Here is a 15,887-nt window from a genome sequence, read left to right as displayed (position 1 = left end):
CCAACCCCTCCCCCTTCCTTACCTTGAAGACGTAGGTGGCTCCGCCCCCTCCTCCCCCGCCCCCTTTCACTTGAGTCTTGTTGTCCGTCGGGCCACTCTGCTCCATGCAGATCTTGTTGAGCATCCCGTTAGACTGCCAATGGGAACAGTGAGAGTCACCGAGTCATGCTGACCAGACCCAAAGACCTGAACCGTTCAGACTGTGCATTTCCGTACCCTCTATATCTGTCTCCGGTGGGACCATTGTTGACATTGAGATATTGAAACTAAGAGGTGAGGAAACGACTCAGAGGATGACAGGTAAGCTGTCATGAGTCAAGTCCGCTACCTCAAGTGTCTCCTCTTTTTTAATCAGTTGGCCCTGCGCTACATCAGCCAGCTGGAAGGGGGGAGGCACTATGGTAATTTGATTGACAGATGGGGAAGAGAGGGCAGTGGACTTTAACCTTGGCATGGACCCCGGGGGGAATTTGAATTGCCTGAGCTCAATTTCACACAGAATTACGCGGCCTTCACTCCCTCCCTCCATTTTCCCTGTCATCTCACTGGGGTATACGCTCACGGGTACACGCTCACGGGTACACGCTCACGGGTACACGCTCACGGGTACACGCTCACGGGTACACGCTCACGGGTACACAGTGAAGTCTGGAAGTGCTGTGGATGCAGAGGATGGTGTATGCAGTGAATAGACATAAACAAACATAACATACAGCCAACAGGTGTTCATTATTACAGGCAGGCGGAGAAGGAGATAATTACAGTAAGAATACAATATGTGAATGATTAATAGCATAGCATACATGACCAAATAATAATGCGGTAGCTGATATACTGTTTATGACTTTGACATAAGCACATGTGCGATCCTTGATTTATTTTCTAGTCCACACACACAGTAGATACACAGGAGATTGTGTAAGTGTGTGGGTGAGTGAAAGGGAGATTGAATGTCTTTGCGGGTGTGTGTGTCAGTGTGAAAGGGCATGCACTCTCGTGTTTGCCCGCACACATTTAAGGAGCTATTATTTCTCATTACGAAAGACCAGATGAGAAACACAGCCCCCTCCAGAACAAATCACTTTCCAAGCCTTTGAAGAGTCTGTGGTCCACTATTATCCACGCTGGTGTGAAATGAGGTGAGACCCTAAATGACCTCAGTTCCTCTCTCTCCTCTCCCTGCCATCCTTACTGTGTACTCTCGATGGCTCACATTTTCTTTTAAAACAAGATTTCTATCACAGGATGTGATTTGAAATGCTGCCAAGGCCAGCAAAAACCTTTTGCATTTTGTCTACCGGATAATACACCCTCAAGGTCGCGTTGTGATTCGATGCCCAAGTCAGTCTGTTCGAGACAACAAGAATGAGACATTCACACATACATCTTTTGTGCGGAAGATGTGAGCTGAGATAGCTACAGTGTAATGTTTTTGGTCTTCTCAGACAAAGGGCAAAAAGCTATTTAAACATTCCATTGAAAAATAAATTTTTTGGGTGCTCCGATATTTAAAACAAACATTGTCTCCTCCGATGCTTTGAATGAGTCAGAGATGCTACGGGAATCTGTGCATGGTCTCAGCATGAACCTGTTACTGTGAAGACCTGCATTGCCATACCATACTGAATCTTAGCTTTGATTTGTGCTAATACCAAAGGAAAAAGTAGTGAAAAAGCAAAAGTGCGTCCTTTAGGCCCATAAAGTTATCCAAAAGTAAATATTGCACAATATTCCTGATGGTCTATGTGGTCTATTTATTATATAAAAGTACTCGAAAAGACAAGATGAAATGTGATAAGGCAAAGTGACACGTACAAAAGTAGGGTAATTCTACATGTATTCTAGTAATTCTACACTGAACCACAAGGTAACAACATGTTATTCAAAGAACTGGGTCATTTACACATCAATTACTCGAATGTATTGAAAAGTAACGGAGGTGTGTTTGATGAGTCAAACAGTTGGCACATTTGGTATTGATCTATTGGGTTTTTTGCAATGGGTGAGATAAATCAAGTGTACCTAAGTATTTGACAGTGTTATCAAATAGTAAATGACCCAGATCTTTACACTTTAAAGGGAAAAGAACCAATAGCCATAAACTCACGTTGGGACATGCGTCTTCCCCGTGTTGGCCGACCAGGATATGAAGCAGCTCACCCTTCTGAAACAGGAAGTCCCCTATGATGTACACACCATGTGACCTGGTCACAGCCATCACACTGCGCCCGCCTGCGGCACCATAGGCTGTGATCCTATTAGTAAATGCAAAAATGCATACAAACACACACAGAAACAAATAATACACATTTATATACAGAAGTTTACATTTACACACACACACACACCGTGCGGCTAAACTCATGAGAGTCCTCTCAAGTTAAATGGATGACCCATTCAATCTGTGTCAAAAGTTTTTGTTTTCAGTTGGCTAACATGACGCTAACAGTATTATTCATTTTGTATACCGGCACAATTTACATTTCCAAAGGATTACCCACCTGAAAATGTCATCAATAAAATAAGGTATTATATTATTGGTTACAATATTATTACAACATAAGTGAGGCACTTGTATTACATTATTGGTCATGTTTTTACATGATCAGTTTTAGTTATAGATTATAGATACCCAAGAAAAATGCTAATTCTATTTGAAATAAAAATTATTGGAACAAATATATAAGATATTTCCTTTGTTTTATCTTTATCAACTTATTCAACTGTGTGTCTGGTCAGGATGTATTGGCGCACCTTCATTCCTGTCTGTTTGGGTCCATCAATTAACCGATTGCTGGACTGGGGCTCTGTGCTTTGAAATGACTCACTCACTCACCAATGTATTCACTCACTTACTCGCCATTTCACTTACTCACTTATGACACCACACTGTGCATGTGTCCGTGGACTATCTACTGGCAGACTCCTATAATTACTGTGTTGCTGTATGAGAGTGTTGTTAGCACTTTTAACTTCAGTTGAAGGGATAGTAAGGGAGATGTGCATGCACACACAGGATCAAGTAACGTATGTACACGCATGCACATACAGGATCGAACAGTGTATGTACATGTAGTGTACACTGTGTACAATCTGAATGTATAATATACAATTTCCAGATGAATATGTATGACTTTCTTTCCCCATTCCAAACGGGTCGAAATAAATACATATAAATAATCCTTGATGTGAATCTTGCAAGGCAACACTATTTCCAGCAACGACACAGCTGGTGTTGTGCAGTTCCATATGAAGTTAATTAGCAGATGGCTTGATTAAAGATCCTATGATTGACAATCCATTTCAACCCCCCTAAAAATGCAAGGTGCATCTGCATGTGCACCATATTTCGAAGCACTGAGGTTCAAACTAAAATTCTAAATTATCGAAGGACAACCATCCTTCAACCCCTGAATTTTACAAGAGTAATATTGTTCTTGATCTTGTGGTTTTTACCTGTATGTGCTTGTTTCTGGCACCTTCCAAACCTGGATGCCTTTGAATGGCCCCCTGGTTCCCACGCTGACATTGATGTTGCTGTTTCTATATGAGCTATTGCACTGGGTTGGAGTTGGCCCCTCTGGTCCTGCTGCGCCGCAAGTGTGGAATGTCCATTTGGTGGCTGTAACAACAAAGCAAAAAAAACAAGACACATTGACAAAGCAAATAACATGCTTATCCCATTCCTATTCATTTCACATACATTGTAAAAACTATCTAAATGTTGAAAATGAAAATATACATGTCATTTTCTGTCTCATGAACCACTAAAATACACTCCTCAAAGTATGTTCATTGTTAAGCACAGGGACTCTCCTCTTGATTCCGAGATCCAGGGGAACCAGAGAGAAGACAAGGTGTCACATGCTTCTATCCTTCTGTCATCTATAAAACTCTAAGCACCGTTGGAATGATTTTCTATTCCCTGGTCGTATTTCGGGTTCCAAACCTGTTAATATTCTGTGGACCAATCGGACTTAAAGTGAAGTCATGAGTTTAATCCCAACGTAACTTTAATGATATACTGTTGGGCCCAGACTTGTCGGAGGTAGACCCTGTAAAGGTTGTTGCGAATAAACAGTCAAATTGATCTCTAGAAGGTAGCGCAGGGAGGAGAGTTCTGTATTGATCTGTTCGGACTTTTGTTGGACAATAAACAACAACCAACCCTCTCTCTTTCTCTCTCATCTAACTATAAAGGCAGGAATCAGTGTGTGTGTATGTGTGTGTCTGTGGCACTATTGTCTTGAGAACAGTGCATTGAAATGTACCATGTGTATTCCAAGACCCAGGAATGCGCAATGTTGCCTGTGAAGTTGTTTGCATGCCATTTGCAACAAATACATGTAAATGTATTCAACGCGTTAACTCTTTTGTTAATAACTAGATATATTATTGCCTTATTATCTGTTCATGTATTTCCATCTTTTATCCATTCACATATAGTATGCTTTCCTACTGTGACCTAGTATATCATGTTCTGATGACAGTCACAGGTCTATAATGGTAGTATGACTCATAGTCACACTGTTCCTGAAGAGACTCCTGATGGAGGTCATGAGCTGCGCATGGGCACTTCAATAGTTTCTATAAAAACACAGCTAATAAAGCCCCAAATCTTTGAGATGATACTTAGGAAGCTCTGAAATGTGTCACATTTGAATGAAAACCTATCAACATATCAATGCCATTAAGAATGCATTATTTCATTATGAACTGTTACTTTGTTATGGCTAAGTAGTTTCGAGATTTCTACATTGAAATCAACATTTCATTTAAATACAACTTGAGTTGATAAAATTTGTTTACTGTGGGGAGTCTGCATATCTGCCAAGGGACGGCTGTCCCAATTACAATATATTGCCGATAGCAATAAATCAAGGTATACATCGTTTTTTAATTATTATTTTACATATTTAATAAAAACTCCCACCGTCCAATTATTACAGTAATAAAATGTATATTTCCCTTTCAGTATCTGCGGGACGTCTATTGTAGTGAGTAATCTCTCCTCGAAAACATCTAGACAAACGCGTGACCGACATATAAACAGGGATACATGGGGCTGCATTTACAAAGAGTGGCTAATTGTTCATGATGACTAAAATCAAAGAAACAAATGACTCTGGGTTAGAGTAAAACATGCTGAGAATTGTGTGAGAAAGCAAACAAACTTAGCGACAAGTCCTTTTCCCATTAGGAGAAGTAATGATGGCATGACAGTGAAGTGGACTTTCCACAAAGTGCCACTGATTCCCTCCTCAAAGAAAAGATGACTTAGCACCAAGAGGAAAGAATGCCCCCCCACTCCCTCCACCAACCCCATTATAGATGGGCTGTCGAATCTGGGGGAGAAACAGGGGAAAAGGATTGGGAAGTAGAGCAAAGAGAAAGAGAACACAGAAAAAGAGAGAGGTGGACAAAGTGTGACAGTATCGGGGTGAGAGAGCAAAGTGGCAAAAATGGAAGGATGTGATAGAATTAAAAGGTGAGAGAGTCGAGTGTGACAGACACTATTCCAGGTGGAAGAGAAGAGAAAGGCGAAAGCTTGAATTGCCGGATTCTTGGGCAGTAGAGAATTAGATTGTGTGGGGCGGTGAGTGTGTGTGGGGGAGGTAGCTCTGTCATTGGGGGGAGAAGACAAGGATAGGGAAAGGGCAAGAGAGCTGATGTTCCGAGAAGCCAACCATTGAGCATGTTGAAAAATAGGAAGACCGGCCTCAGAGTGACAAACCCACTGAAGTGAAACCCTTATCCAATCAAAGTCTCGGCCCGGCCCGGCCCGGCCCTGCAGTCAAACCATCACTTTGACACAGGAGCCAGGGGTGCAGTGGTGAGGTGGTGATGAGGGTAGTGGTGAGGGTAAGGCTGGTGGTGGGGGTGGAAGTGAGGGTGAGGGTAGTGGTGGGGGTGAGGGTTAGTGGTGAGGGTGGTGGTAGTGTTAGGGGTGAGGTTAAGGCTGGTGGTGGGGGTGGAAGTGAGGGTAGTGGTGAGGGTGAGGGTAGTGGTGGGGGTGGTGGTAGTGGTGGGGGTGGTGGTAGTGGTGGGGGTGAGGGTAGTGGTGGGGGTGAGGGTGGTGGTAGTGGTGGGGGTGAGGGTAGTGGTGGGGGTGAGGGTAGTGTTGGGGGTGAGGGTAGTGGTGGGGGTGAGGGTAGTGGTGGGGGTGAGGGTAGTGGTGAGGGTGAGGGTAGTGGTGAGGGTGGTGGTAGTGGTGGGGGTGAGGGTTAGTGGTGGGGGTGAGGGTAGTGGTGGGGGTGAGGGTAGTGATGGGGGTGAGGGTAGTGATGGGGGTGAGGGTTAGTGGTGAGGGTGGTGGTAGTGGTGGGGGTGAGGGTTAGTGGTGGGGGTGAGGGTAGTGGTGGGGGTGAGGGTAGTGGTGGGGGTGGTGGTAGTGGTGGGGGTGAGGGTAGTGGTGAGGGTGAGGGTTAGTGGTGAGGGTGGTGGTAGTGGTGGGGGTGAGGGTAGTGGTGAGGGTGGTGGTAGTGGTGGGGGTGAGGGTAGTGGTGAGGGTGAGGGTAGTGGTGGGGGTGGATGGGACGACGCAGAGCAAACTTCAACTACTGTGGACTTTTCCTCAGAAGGTTCCGTTTCATTTCACTTTGTGTGTAGTGAAGCTTTGTTTATGAAGTAACTGTGGGTTTTAAAAATGGCAGGGGGAGACAAATCGGCAAAGAAAAGAGATAGCTGGGAGAGAAATATCCATAAGGGAACTTCTTTCTAGACCTGTTTTTCATCTATACCATATCTACAAAAGTGGCTGTTTTTGAAATAAAGAGGGACCCCTTGTGGGTTACACTGAGTTTGATTTCGCTTGAGTTGTCATGGTGTTCTGGAAAACGCTGGAATTCCTGGGTTGATCTAAAAATCTAAAAATGTAGTTAAAAATCCAGTCTCTGTCACAAAGACAACTCAGGCCCAGTGTGGGGATGAAAACAACGGTAAGATTACATCTCAAAATGAAGGAGTTGTGGCTAACAAGTCACAATTGAAAGGCACACCCCACGTCTTTCTAAATGGATTTGCTTTGCCATAATAGAGGACGAGTGTCATGAATGCCGCTGGCTGGCAGGTCGGAGAGTAAATAACATACTGATGGAATTACTCAGCAATTCAGAGTGCCGGAACACTGGTTGATGGTTGAAAAGATGCGTCTTGGAAATATATAATTTATCTGCGCATCGCAATTGAAACATTTTCAACTATGTTTAGTGTTTGCTTGCGCCTACCTGGTGTGTCCTTTAATGCCTTCAAATCCCTAATATCGGCACCAAAAATTATGTTTGCACAAAGTAAAGTATATATATATATATACATATATATATATATATAACCACTACCTCCGTAGTACTTCGTTATCAAATAGGCTCATTGGCATTCATAGGTTTATAGCTTATCTTTGGGGGACGCTCAAGATTTTTAAAAAACGAAACAGATGTTGTTTATGACTATTTGGTTGTTTTCTACACTTATAGCTGTAACATTGTGCACAAATTTCACATTTGTATTCAAAGATGTATTTGAGTTTAGATAAATTGGACCCTGAAATAAAGGTGATGGGTGTTAGTATTTCTTAAGGCAAAAAGATAGTTACTTCACAAAGGTATGCCAATTCACACTAGCATACACCCAACCATGAATAAGAGACACTGTGATTTTATATTTAGACAGTCCAAGCTTGTGATTTGATCACAGAGCACAGACTCAGAGCTATCCTCCTCGGTTTCCACCGCAGCTCTAAGATCAGGGAGCCTAAGGTGGAAAATTTCAACTCTGTGAAACTGGCTTCAGTGACATTCTCTCGAGACAAATTGAAGTGTTTAAGACTTCAAAACTACCTGTGCTGCTTCATTTACTTCAGAATCAGATCAGCCTTCGGTGGATGGAAATCACCAGTAGGGGGCACACTGACTTTGTTAGTGGAGGCTACACTAGCACGTTTCTCAAAGCGTGTGGACGAAGTGTGAAACATGAATGTGTCGGTGTACAGTGTGCCTTGGGGTGCATGTGTATGCCTATAAAGTATGGATGGGAGAGCATCCACTGGGGTGAATGTGTATTTTTGTGGGTAAGAGAGACAGAGACCTGTGTTTGTGTGTGTGGGTATGCTTTGAGTGTACGGTATGTGTGAGAATATGTAAGAGATAGGTAAGATCGTGTGAGTGAGTGTGTACACACTGTGAAAGAGCAGGAAAGAGAGATATACTCAAGAAGAACACAGACAAAAGTCATTTTTTAGCAAACCAATGGCAATCAATTATTGACACAGACAAGGTCGGATTCAACTTACAGTCGTCTTTTGGGAGATGTGAATTTCTATTGGATGGGGTGGTCGTCTTGATGTTCTGATTGGTTGGTTTGTGTTGTAATGTGGTGCTGCTGGTTACAGTCGGTGGAAATTCACCATTTGCTGAGGGAAAAAAAAGAGAAAACGGAGACATTCAGAGACATTCAGAGACATTCAGTTTTTCCCTCAGCTCTTTCATCCAGTTGAAGGTTATCTGGGATGAGCTTATTGAAGGTTTGCATCAACCCCTTCTGATGAAGCATTATAGTCGCCCAGTTGGGGGCACTCTTTCCTCAAGACCGATTGAGTTAGATGAAGGAAAATCCACCACCTCCACTACTTCCCCATCCCTAGGTAGGTAAGCACATTGGATCTGGGGCTTTTAGGCCATAGCTCAGCCCAATCACGCCTTTGGACAAATCACCTCACCCTACCCCGAGGTCTAAGATCATAAGCTTGCAAGTCCCTTGATCTTTTCACTATCAACTTCCAACTCCAAATTAAATCTCCCAGGTAAAAGGACGGTTGATTGGGTATTACTGAACTGGATTGTAGGAAGCTTGGCACAGGTTGTGCAATATGATTTAGAAGAGTATGTCTATGATGATAAGGAACTATTACACAGTTGTTTAAGAGCCCTTTAGAAGCATTTGCAAGCACACTTTGATTTATGAAACAAAGTCTGGAAGGAACAAATAAATTAAAGAAGATGAAGAAGAAGTCATTAAACACCATCCAACAGCACAATTATTTTCAGAGCATGAGTGAATTGATGGTTTTCACATGAGCTTTATAGAGTAAAATATATTCTGCATACCAAAACATTACCTTCCATCCCCAAAGTATTTACTACTAATTCAAAGAATTGGTTTATTAGTTTGATTTTATTTCTTATGCCAGTCATCACAACAGTTCACATTTGAGGACAAAGTGTAGAACATGGGTTCAACGTATATGCTGTCCAGGACTGGTTGTCCTCCTTCTTGGTTGAAAAATAAATCACACCCTCTGATTGGCCAGTGTTAGGCAATCAACAGTGATAAGTCTGGCCAGAGCAACGTTGAAACCGTCATAATCACTACAGCTGATTATGGCTTGTGGAAGAACCTGGAAAGTCACACTGGAAACCCTGGATTGAAGCAAAATGCTGATTTGGTCTTCAAAACACTGTTTTACTGGTTTCAGGTTTAGAATAACTCAAAAGGCATCAGAGGCCATATTCACAAAACGATGTAAGGCTAATAGTAGCTCCTAACTTGCTGATTTAGGAGAAACGTTCAAATAATGGGCATGTCAGTCCTAGTGCTCTAAGAGTATTTCACAAAGTGTTTTAGTGCTAAAACACGTTTTCTTACCACTAAAGAGTGCTTCCAAATTGCAGTTAAAGTTCTTAGCTAAGAGTTTTCTCCTAAAGCCAATTCACAAAGCTGCTGAGACCAACTTTTACTAAAGAATGGGGAGAAATCTTAAGCTAAGAGAAAGGTTGACCTTGTTGATATGGATGATGTCAAAAAGATTACTAACTATGCCCACAGTGATTGGTTGATAGGGCATGACTCTGTCAGTGATTCCATCATAGAAATATGGTAGAACAAGGTTTTCTGTCGCCATATTCAAATAAAGCATATTCAAATAAATATTAAAACATTGTGTCACTAATAGTCAGCCTCTCTGCATCTTGTAAACATTTAGCAGATATGCATAAAGGCAGCTGTATGAATTGACGATGTGATCATATTCCGTCTAATGTCATCAAAACCTCCAAATTCCACACTGTGCATAATATCAAATGTGATAACGGAAACAATTTAGCATAGCTCAAGAAGTAACAATTCAATTTAATGATTTCACAGTGAACTACAGATTACAAATTGTTTTGTTTTGAGACATTCTATATATTTGAGAAGGCTAAAGTAGAGAGACCAAATGAAAATTCACAGTGCCACTACATGCATCCAAAGTCTTTTGAAAATACAATACAGAACTATTTCATATAACGTCTATTTCTCCAGATACCTTAACTATTCATTCCGAAGAGCAATGGAGCCTGTTCTCAGGAATTGCGTATCCTAAAAATCAAGTTGTGAGCAGACTACATGTTTCTTAATTATGATGACAGGCGACATGATGGCCTGCCTTGTGTCGCTTGCCAGCTCTCTGAAGAGACAGATCATCCAGTTCCCCCTCGTGCCTCATTCCAAAGTGATTGTGGGACGGCGACGCTGACAAAAAGGATACCTTTCATCTTCGTCTATTTAATCATCTTCCTAAAAACACACACTCTCCCTCCCCCATCCCCAAGGCTGAAGTGTTGCCGTCCATTACAAAATGGCAGTGGATTTCTAGGACTATGAACGGTGTAAAGCTTCAAGCTCTTTTAGACCTGAGAAATGTACCACGGCAAGAATCAAGCCTCGAGTTGTGGCATCCATTTTGTCTGTCTAGCTGACTTACTGCCAGCTTAATAGTGCAAAGATAACTTTTGAAAGTGTTCTCAATGCCTTTTGGGAAAAGACTTGTAAAAAGCAATTGCTGGAGCATGATTTGGACCCTGAGTCAAGCAAGAGTGAGTTATTGTTTTACTTAAAATGTGGGCATGCATGAGTGGGCAAGAGTAAACTTTTTTGGGGACAAAACCTTTCTTTTTTCTTACATTTACATTTAGTCATTTAGCAGACGCTCTTATCCAGAGCGACTTACAGTAAGTACAGGGACATTCTCCCAGAGGCAAGTAGGGTGAAGTGCCTTGCCCAAGGACACAACGTCATTTGTCACAGCCGGGAATCGAACTGGCAACCTTCTGATTACTAGCCCGTTTCCCTAACCGCTCAGCCACCTGACTCCCTTCTTACCTATTGTACCTTTAAAAATAATAATAATAATAAGTTTTAACTTTTAACTGAGGCAAAGGTCAGGCCACAGAATATATCGGCAAAATCTATACATCATCCTCTAGCCTCAAACTCTTCCCAAAAATATGATAAACCTCCCCCCAACTTGAGATCCTTGATATAGTGTCTCTGCCAAAATTAAGATTTACAGAAGGAAGTTTGTATTCATTGATATGATTTTGTTGTAGGTGCTTTTATATGTAATGTATGAAAAGAGTGTCAAAGGAATAATTTATTTGCAGGTACTGCATGAATCAGTACCTACAAGTGAATACTGAAGTTGAATAGTAGAGGAGCTACCGCAGGGGCAAACCGCCCCAGGCCCCATGCTCAGTAGTGGCCCGCCCGAGCAACTTTTAATAATTTATGCGAAATACTCAGACTATTGTGATGACTCCGGACCGTTGTGGTGAAGAGGGAGCAGAGCCGAAAGACGAAGCTTTCGATTACCAGTCGATTTACGTTACCACCCTTGCCTAAGGTCAAGAGCTTCGGGGACTGACCGAAAGAGCGAGGTTGTGGATACAAGCAGCCGAAATGAGATTCCTCCGTAGGGTAGCTGGGTTCAGGCTTCGAGACAGGGTGAGGAGCTCAGACATGTGGAGGGAGCTCAGAAAAGAGACTGCTCCTTCGCATCGAAAGGTTGAGGTGGTTTAGGCATCTGACGAGGATGCCTCTTGGGTGCCTTCCTCCGGGAAGTTTTCCGGGCACATCCAACTGGGAGGAGGACCCAGAACTCGCCGGAGGAATTATATACAGCATCTCATCTGGCCTGGGAATGCCTTGGGATCCCCCAGGAGGAACTGGAATGCACTGCTGGGGAGAGGGAAAGTATGGAATACCCTGCATAGCCTGCTGCCTCCGCAACCCGGTCCCAGATAAGCGGAAGTTGATGGATGGATGGATGAATTGCATCTACATGTTAATTAATCAAAGTTTTTACTGACAATTCTCATGTAGGCCTATGCACAGTTAAAAGTTTTGGATTTTAAAATGACCTGACCAGAAGAGCCCATTGAGAATACCCACTCTGTGGTCAGAGTCTAGCTCCGCCCCTGATGTTGAACCATCATATCGTAGATTTGTACAGCTAGATGGATAGATATCTTATATCTTTTATAAAATATAATATACAATGTAAAAATTATAATATAATAGTATTTGCATAATATTAACAGTCATATAGTATTATATTCACTTGGCCCAACACCAGTACATCCAGTTCTATGCAACTTTTGCCAATCAGTGCAACATTCACAGAAAAAAGTACTGACTTTCAACACAAACAAACTCACTGAATCCTTGCACAGGGGCATTAGGAAAGGTGAACTTGGACAGAGACATTGGTATTCCACAGCAGCAAGTGAGGATCTCAGTTGGCTTACTCTGGAGTAGAGGGAGCAGAAGTCTAGGACAATGGCCAGCTCTGTTGTCAGTGTTAGTTAGTGGCCGGTCGACCTGGATCACACCCACCAGAGGCTGCTTGGGCTTTGGCTTGTTTCCCAACACTCTGAGTCCCTATTTACATTTAGTCATTTAGCAGACGCTCTTATCCAGAGCGACTTACAGTAAGTACAGGGACATTCCCCCCGAGGCAAGTAGGGTGAAGTGCCTTGCCCAAGGACACAACGTCAGTTGGCATGACCGGGAATCGAACTGGCAACCTTCGGATTACTAGTCCGACTCCCTCACCGCTCAGCCACCTGACTCCCTATCACAACCCTCTTGGCCTAACAACCCCTCACTCATCATGCAAACACGTGTGTGTACAAAACTCTAACATCGCATCAAGTGTTTTATTTAATATACTGATTCTTGCTAAATGTTTGACCAGTTTGGATTTTAGAGCACACACTTATCTAATAATCGGAATTCTCAAACTGGCTACCATTGTTTCAAACTGTTACAACGCAGACAATAACCAAATTGCAGGTAAAAGGAAAATATATATTTTAAATCATTACAGCAGACCTACGTACCGTACCATAACATACCGTACTTCAATGTAACGAAAGGTACCGTGCTGCAAATGGCCCGCAATTTAAATGTGAAAAATCTGTCTGCATTCAAACAGTTGTAAGTCCCAATCTAGTCCTTCTTTGTATCTGGAAGCTTGAATGTGTACAGGTTAGGTACACAAAGATTCCATTGTATTTAGTTAAATCTAAACTCTGTTGCATGAGAAGATGCCGATCATGCTGTGAGCAAGCTAACATCCAGTCATGAATACTTTGACACAGTTACTATGCACCAGGGAGGGCTTAGTCTCAAGGGACTTGATGAATTGGGAGCTCAATTCATTCAAGTTGAAAATAAGGGTCGAACCAGCAAACTTTTGATGACCCAACTCCAGTCATTATCTGCATAACATACATACACAGTGGATTTTACAGAGGTGAAAGGGTGGCATGTATCAAAACAAATACAAATAAAACACTTTTGGTTGTGCTCTTTGGAACAATCGGCTTTTATATTGCCTTTCAACCTGCCGAATCCAATTATTCCCCTCCAAATGGCATCTTTGGCACTACCTATCCATCCGAGAGACATTGCACCGATGATCAAGTCATGTTATGCAGTGGCTACAGTGGAGCTATGATCTGAGTGTTTTATCGGGGGGCTCTACAGAGGCCTGTGGCAGCTGGTGCTGTACTGCCATAAAACCTGGCTGTTTGTGGCATCACTCGCATCGCAGTTCCCTGAATAGGTTGGTCAGGAAGAGAAAAAGCTCACTAAGATCCTATAAAGTCACCCACATGATTTCATGCTCTCACAATACTGGCTGAGAGTAAAAGGAGGGACAGCATTTACACAGCCAGTCATCTCAAAGAGCACAGCTCCAGTAGAAGACGATGTGAGTGTCATGGACCCAGTACAAAAAGACCAGCCCCTCTTTGAACAGTACAACAAGCAGAATGGAGCAGTTGGACAAGGGGAAAGACATTTACGATGATAAAGCGGGGTGGGGGGGCATGATACGCTATGTAATGTCCTTGGGGTAGGCTATGTTGCCCCACCTAAACATCTTATGGGTCGCATCATAATGTTGAGGGGTCCATCATGCAAATCACACATGCTGATCACTCTTGAAAGTGTTACCGAGTGCTCCCATTAGCATTCCCCTGCTAACCCTCTGCCTGATTGATATCCAGTCAAATGTGAATGCATCAAGTATAGGTTTTGTAATGAATAGCTAGACAGATTAAAAAGACATGCTATCTGGAGGGAATGTCCAGGATAGACTGCACCACACTTCTATATTGATGCAGTGCTCCGGGGGACATGAAATACAAATTGGAGCACTAATATTTCCCCGAAAATCACATCATTTTGTAAAAAAGATATCTGTGTTGCCACAGGATGATTGTGTCAGAGCCTGTATGAGCGGCTTTTATAAATTTTGTAGTTGGCTGGAACCATATTATAGCGATTTACGGTGAGAGAAAACTGCCTGTGGAGTCATTTCTACCACTGACATTATAGAAGGTGCATTACTTGAAACATCCCAGCTTGTAAAATATGTTTAAGTTGGTAGAGAATTTCATTCATGCATCTTAGCTTAAGATGCATGAATGAAATTTGAATGAAGGCATGTTAACATACTCTATTGTGAGTGGGAAATGAACTGTAGGTCCATGTCTGCATTAAAACAAAAGTAATAATCCTACACCATCGAATGATCATCCAAGTCTGATCTTTGCTGCATCAGAGACCAGTTTAATATTTCACCCACCGCTAATCTCACAGAGTGTTGAATCAAATGAGGGACGAAAATGGGGAAAGAAAATCAGTTGTACTTAAGGACTTGGCTTTCAAAGAGCATTTTGGTTCCACCAGTAAATGGTTTGAGTCTGCTCAATCCCAGCAATTTGCTTTAATGACTAAAACTCCTGTCCATCCTTGAGAAACAATGGTTACAGGGCTCTCGAGGCATCGCTATTCCAATCACACAGACCAAGCTGCTACATCAGAGAGGGAGCAATGCTGCACCTCTGCCATTATCATGTCTTAGTCAACAACAGATGTTAGACCACCATTTATCATTTACCATCTCAAATTTCATGTTTTACAACAAGAAACTGTACAGTGTTTGTGGGGAAGACACATGTACATATCATTATAACAGAAAACTCTGATAATGATGTAGACTTTCCTTGCATAAAACCATTTTGCTTGGTTTGATATTCAATACCATGGCAACAAATCCATGGTGAACTGAAAAATACACACAAAGCCTACAAGGAAAAATAAAGCCCCTAGAAATGATACATAATCAAAAACGTTTTACAATATTTATAGCAACCTCAAGTGAGGTCGAGTGCATTGTTGGTGGGAGTGTTGATGCAATACTTACAGGCTAGAAAACAGTCCATACTGAAAGAAATGTTGTCCACAGAGATCGATGATCCTTGACCTGGCCCATCAATGCTTAACTGGAGCCAAAACCTGTGGATAGACAGAACATAATGTCCATGACCATCTGACCATCTCCATCTAACTACGGACCAGTATTGTTATCACACTGACACTGTCACTGAGGAGATATTCTGTACATGATATATAACAGTAGTAGTTGTAAGGCTGTCTGTGTCAAGACCTAGTTGACACATTTACAGTTACAATTTATTTAACTCTATTCATATTTCTCAACCGTTCAAGACCTGCGTTTTCCAGAGTGGACAACAGGGTGTACAGGCATTTTACAAATAGTG

The 15,887-nt window shown here is 42.3% G+C and overlaps 1 protein-coding gene across 1 annotated transcript in view; it reads right to left on the bottom strand.

The window, feature by feature from the left end:
• alk (ALK receptor tyrosine kinase) overlaps positions 1–15,887 on the bottom strand; it is a 52,103-nt gene that overhangs the window by 17,716 nt on the left and 18,500 nt on the right. The window contains exons 6-10 of the mRNA XM_067243378.1: positions 15,530–15,621; positions 8,288–8,407; positions 3,457–3,622; positions 2,108–2,255; positions 23–133 (exon numbers count right to left, since the gene is read on the bottom strand). Of these exons, the coding sequence (XP_067099479.1) occupies positions 23–133; positions 2,108–2,255; positions 3,457–3,622; positions 8,288–8,407; positions 15,530–15,621 (637 nt within the window). The remainder of the gene's footprint in view (positions 1–22; positions 134–2,107; positions 2,256–3,456; positions 3,623–8,287; positions 8,408–15,529; positions 15,622–15,887) is intronic.

Source organism: Osmerus mordax, chromosome 9 (genome assembly GCF_038355195.1).
Source record: "Osmerus mordax isolate fOsmMor3 chromosome 9, fOsmMor3.pri, whole genome shotgun sequence".
Lineage (NCBI taxonomy): Eukaryota > Metazoa > Chordata > Actinopteri > Osmeriformes > Osmeridae > Osmerus > Osmerus mordax.
Note: the sequence above shows the minus strand (reverse complement) of the source record. Positions and strands in the feature narration are given on the sequence as shown.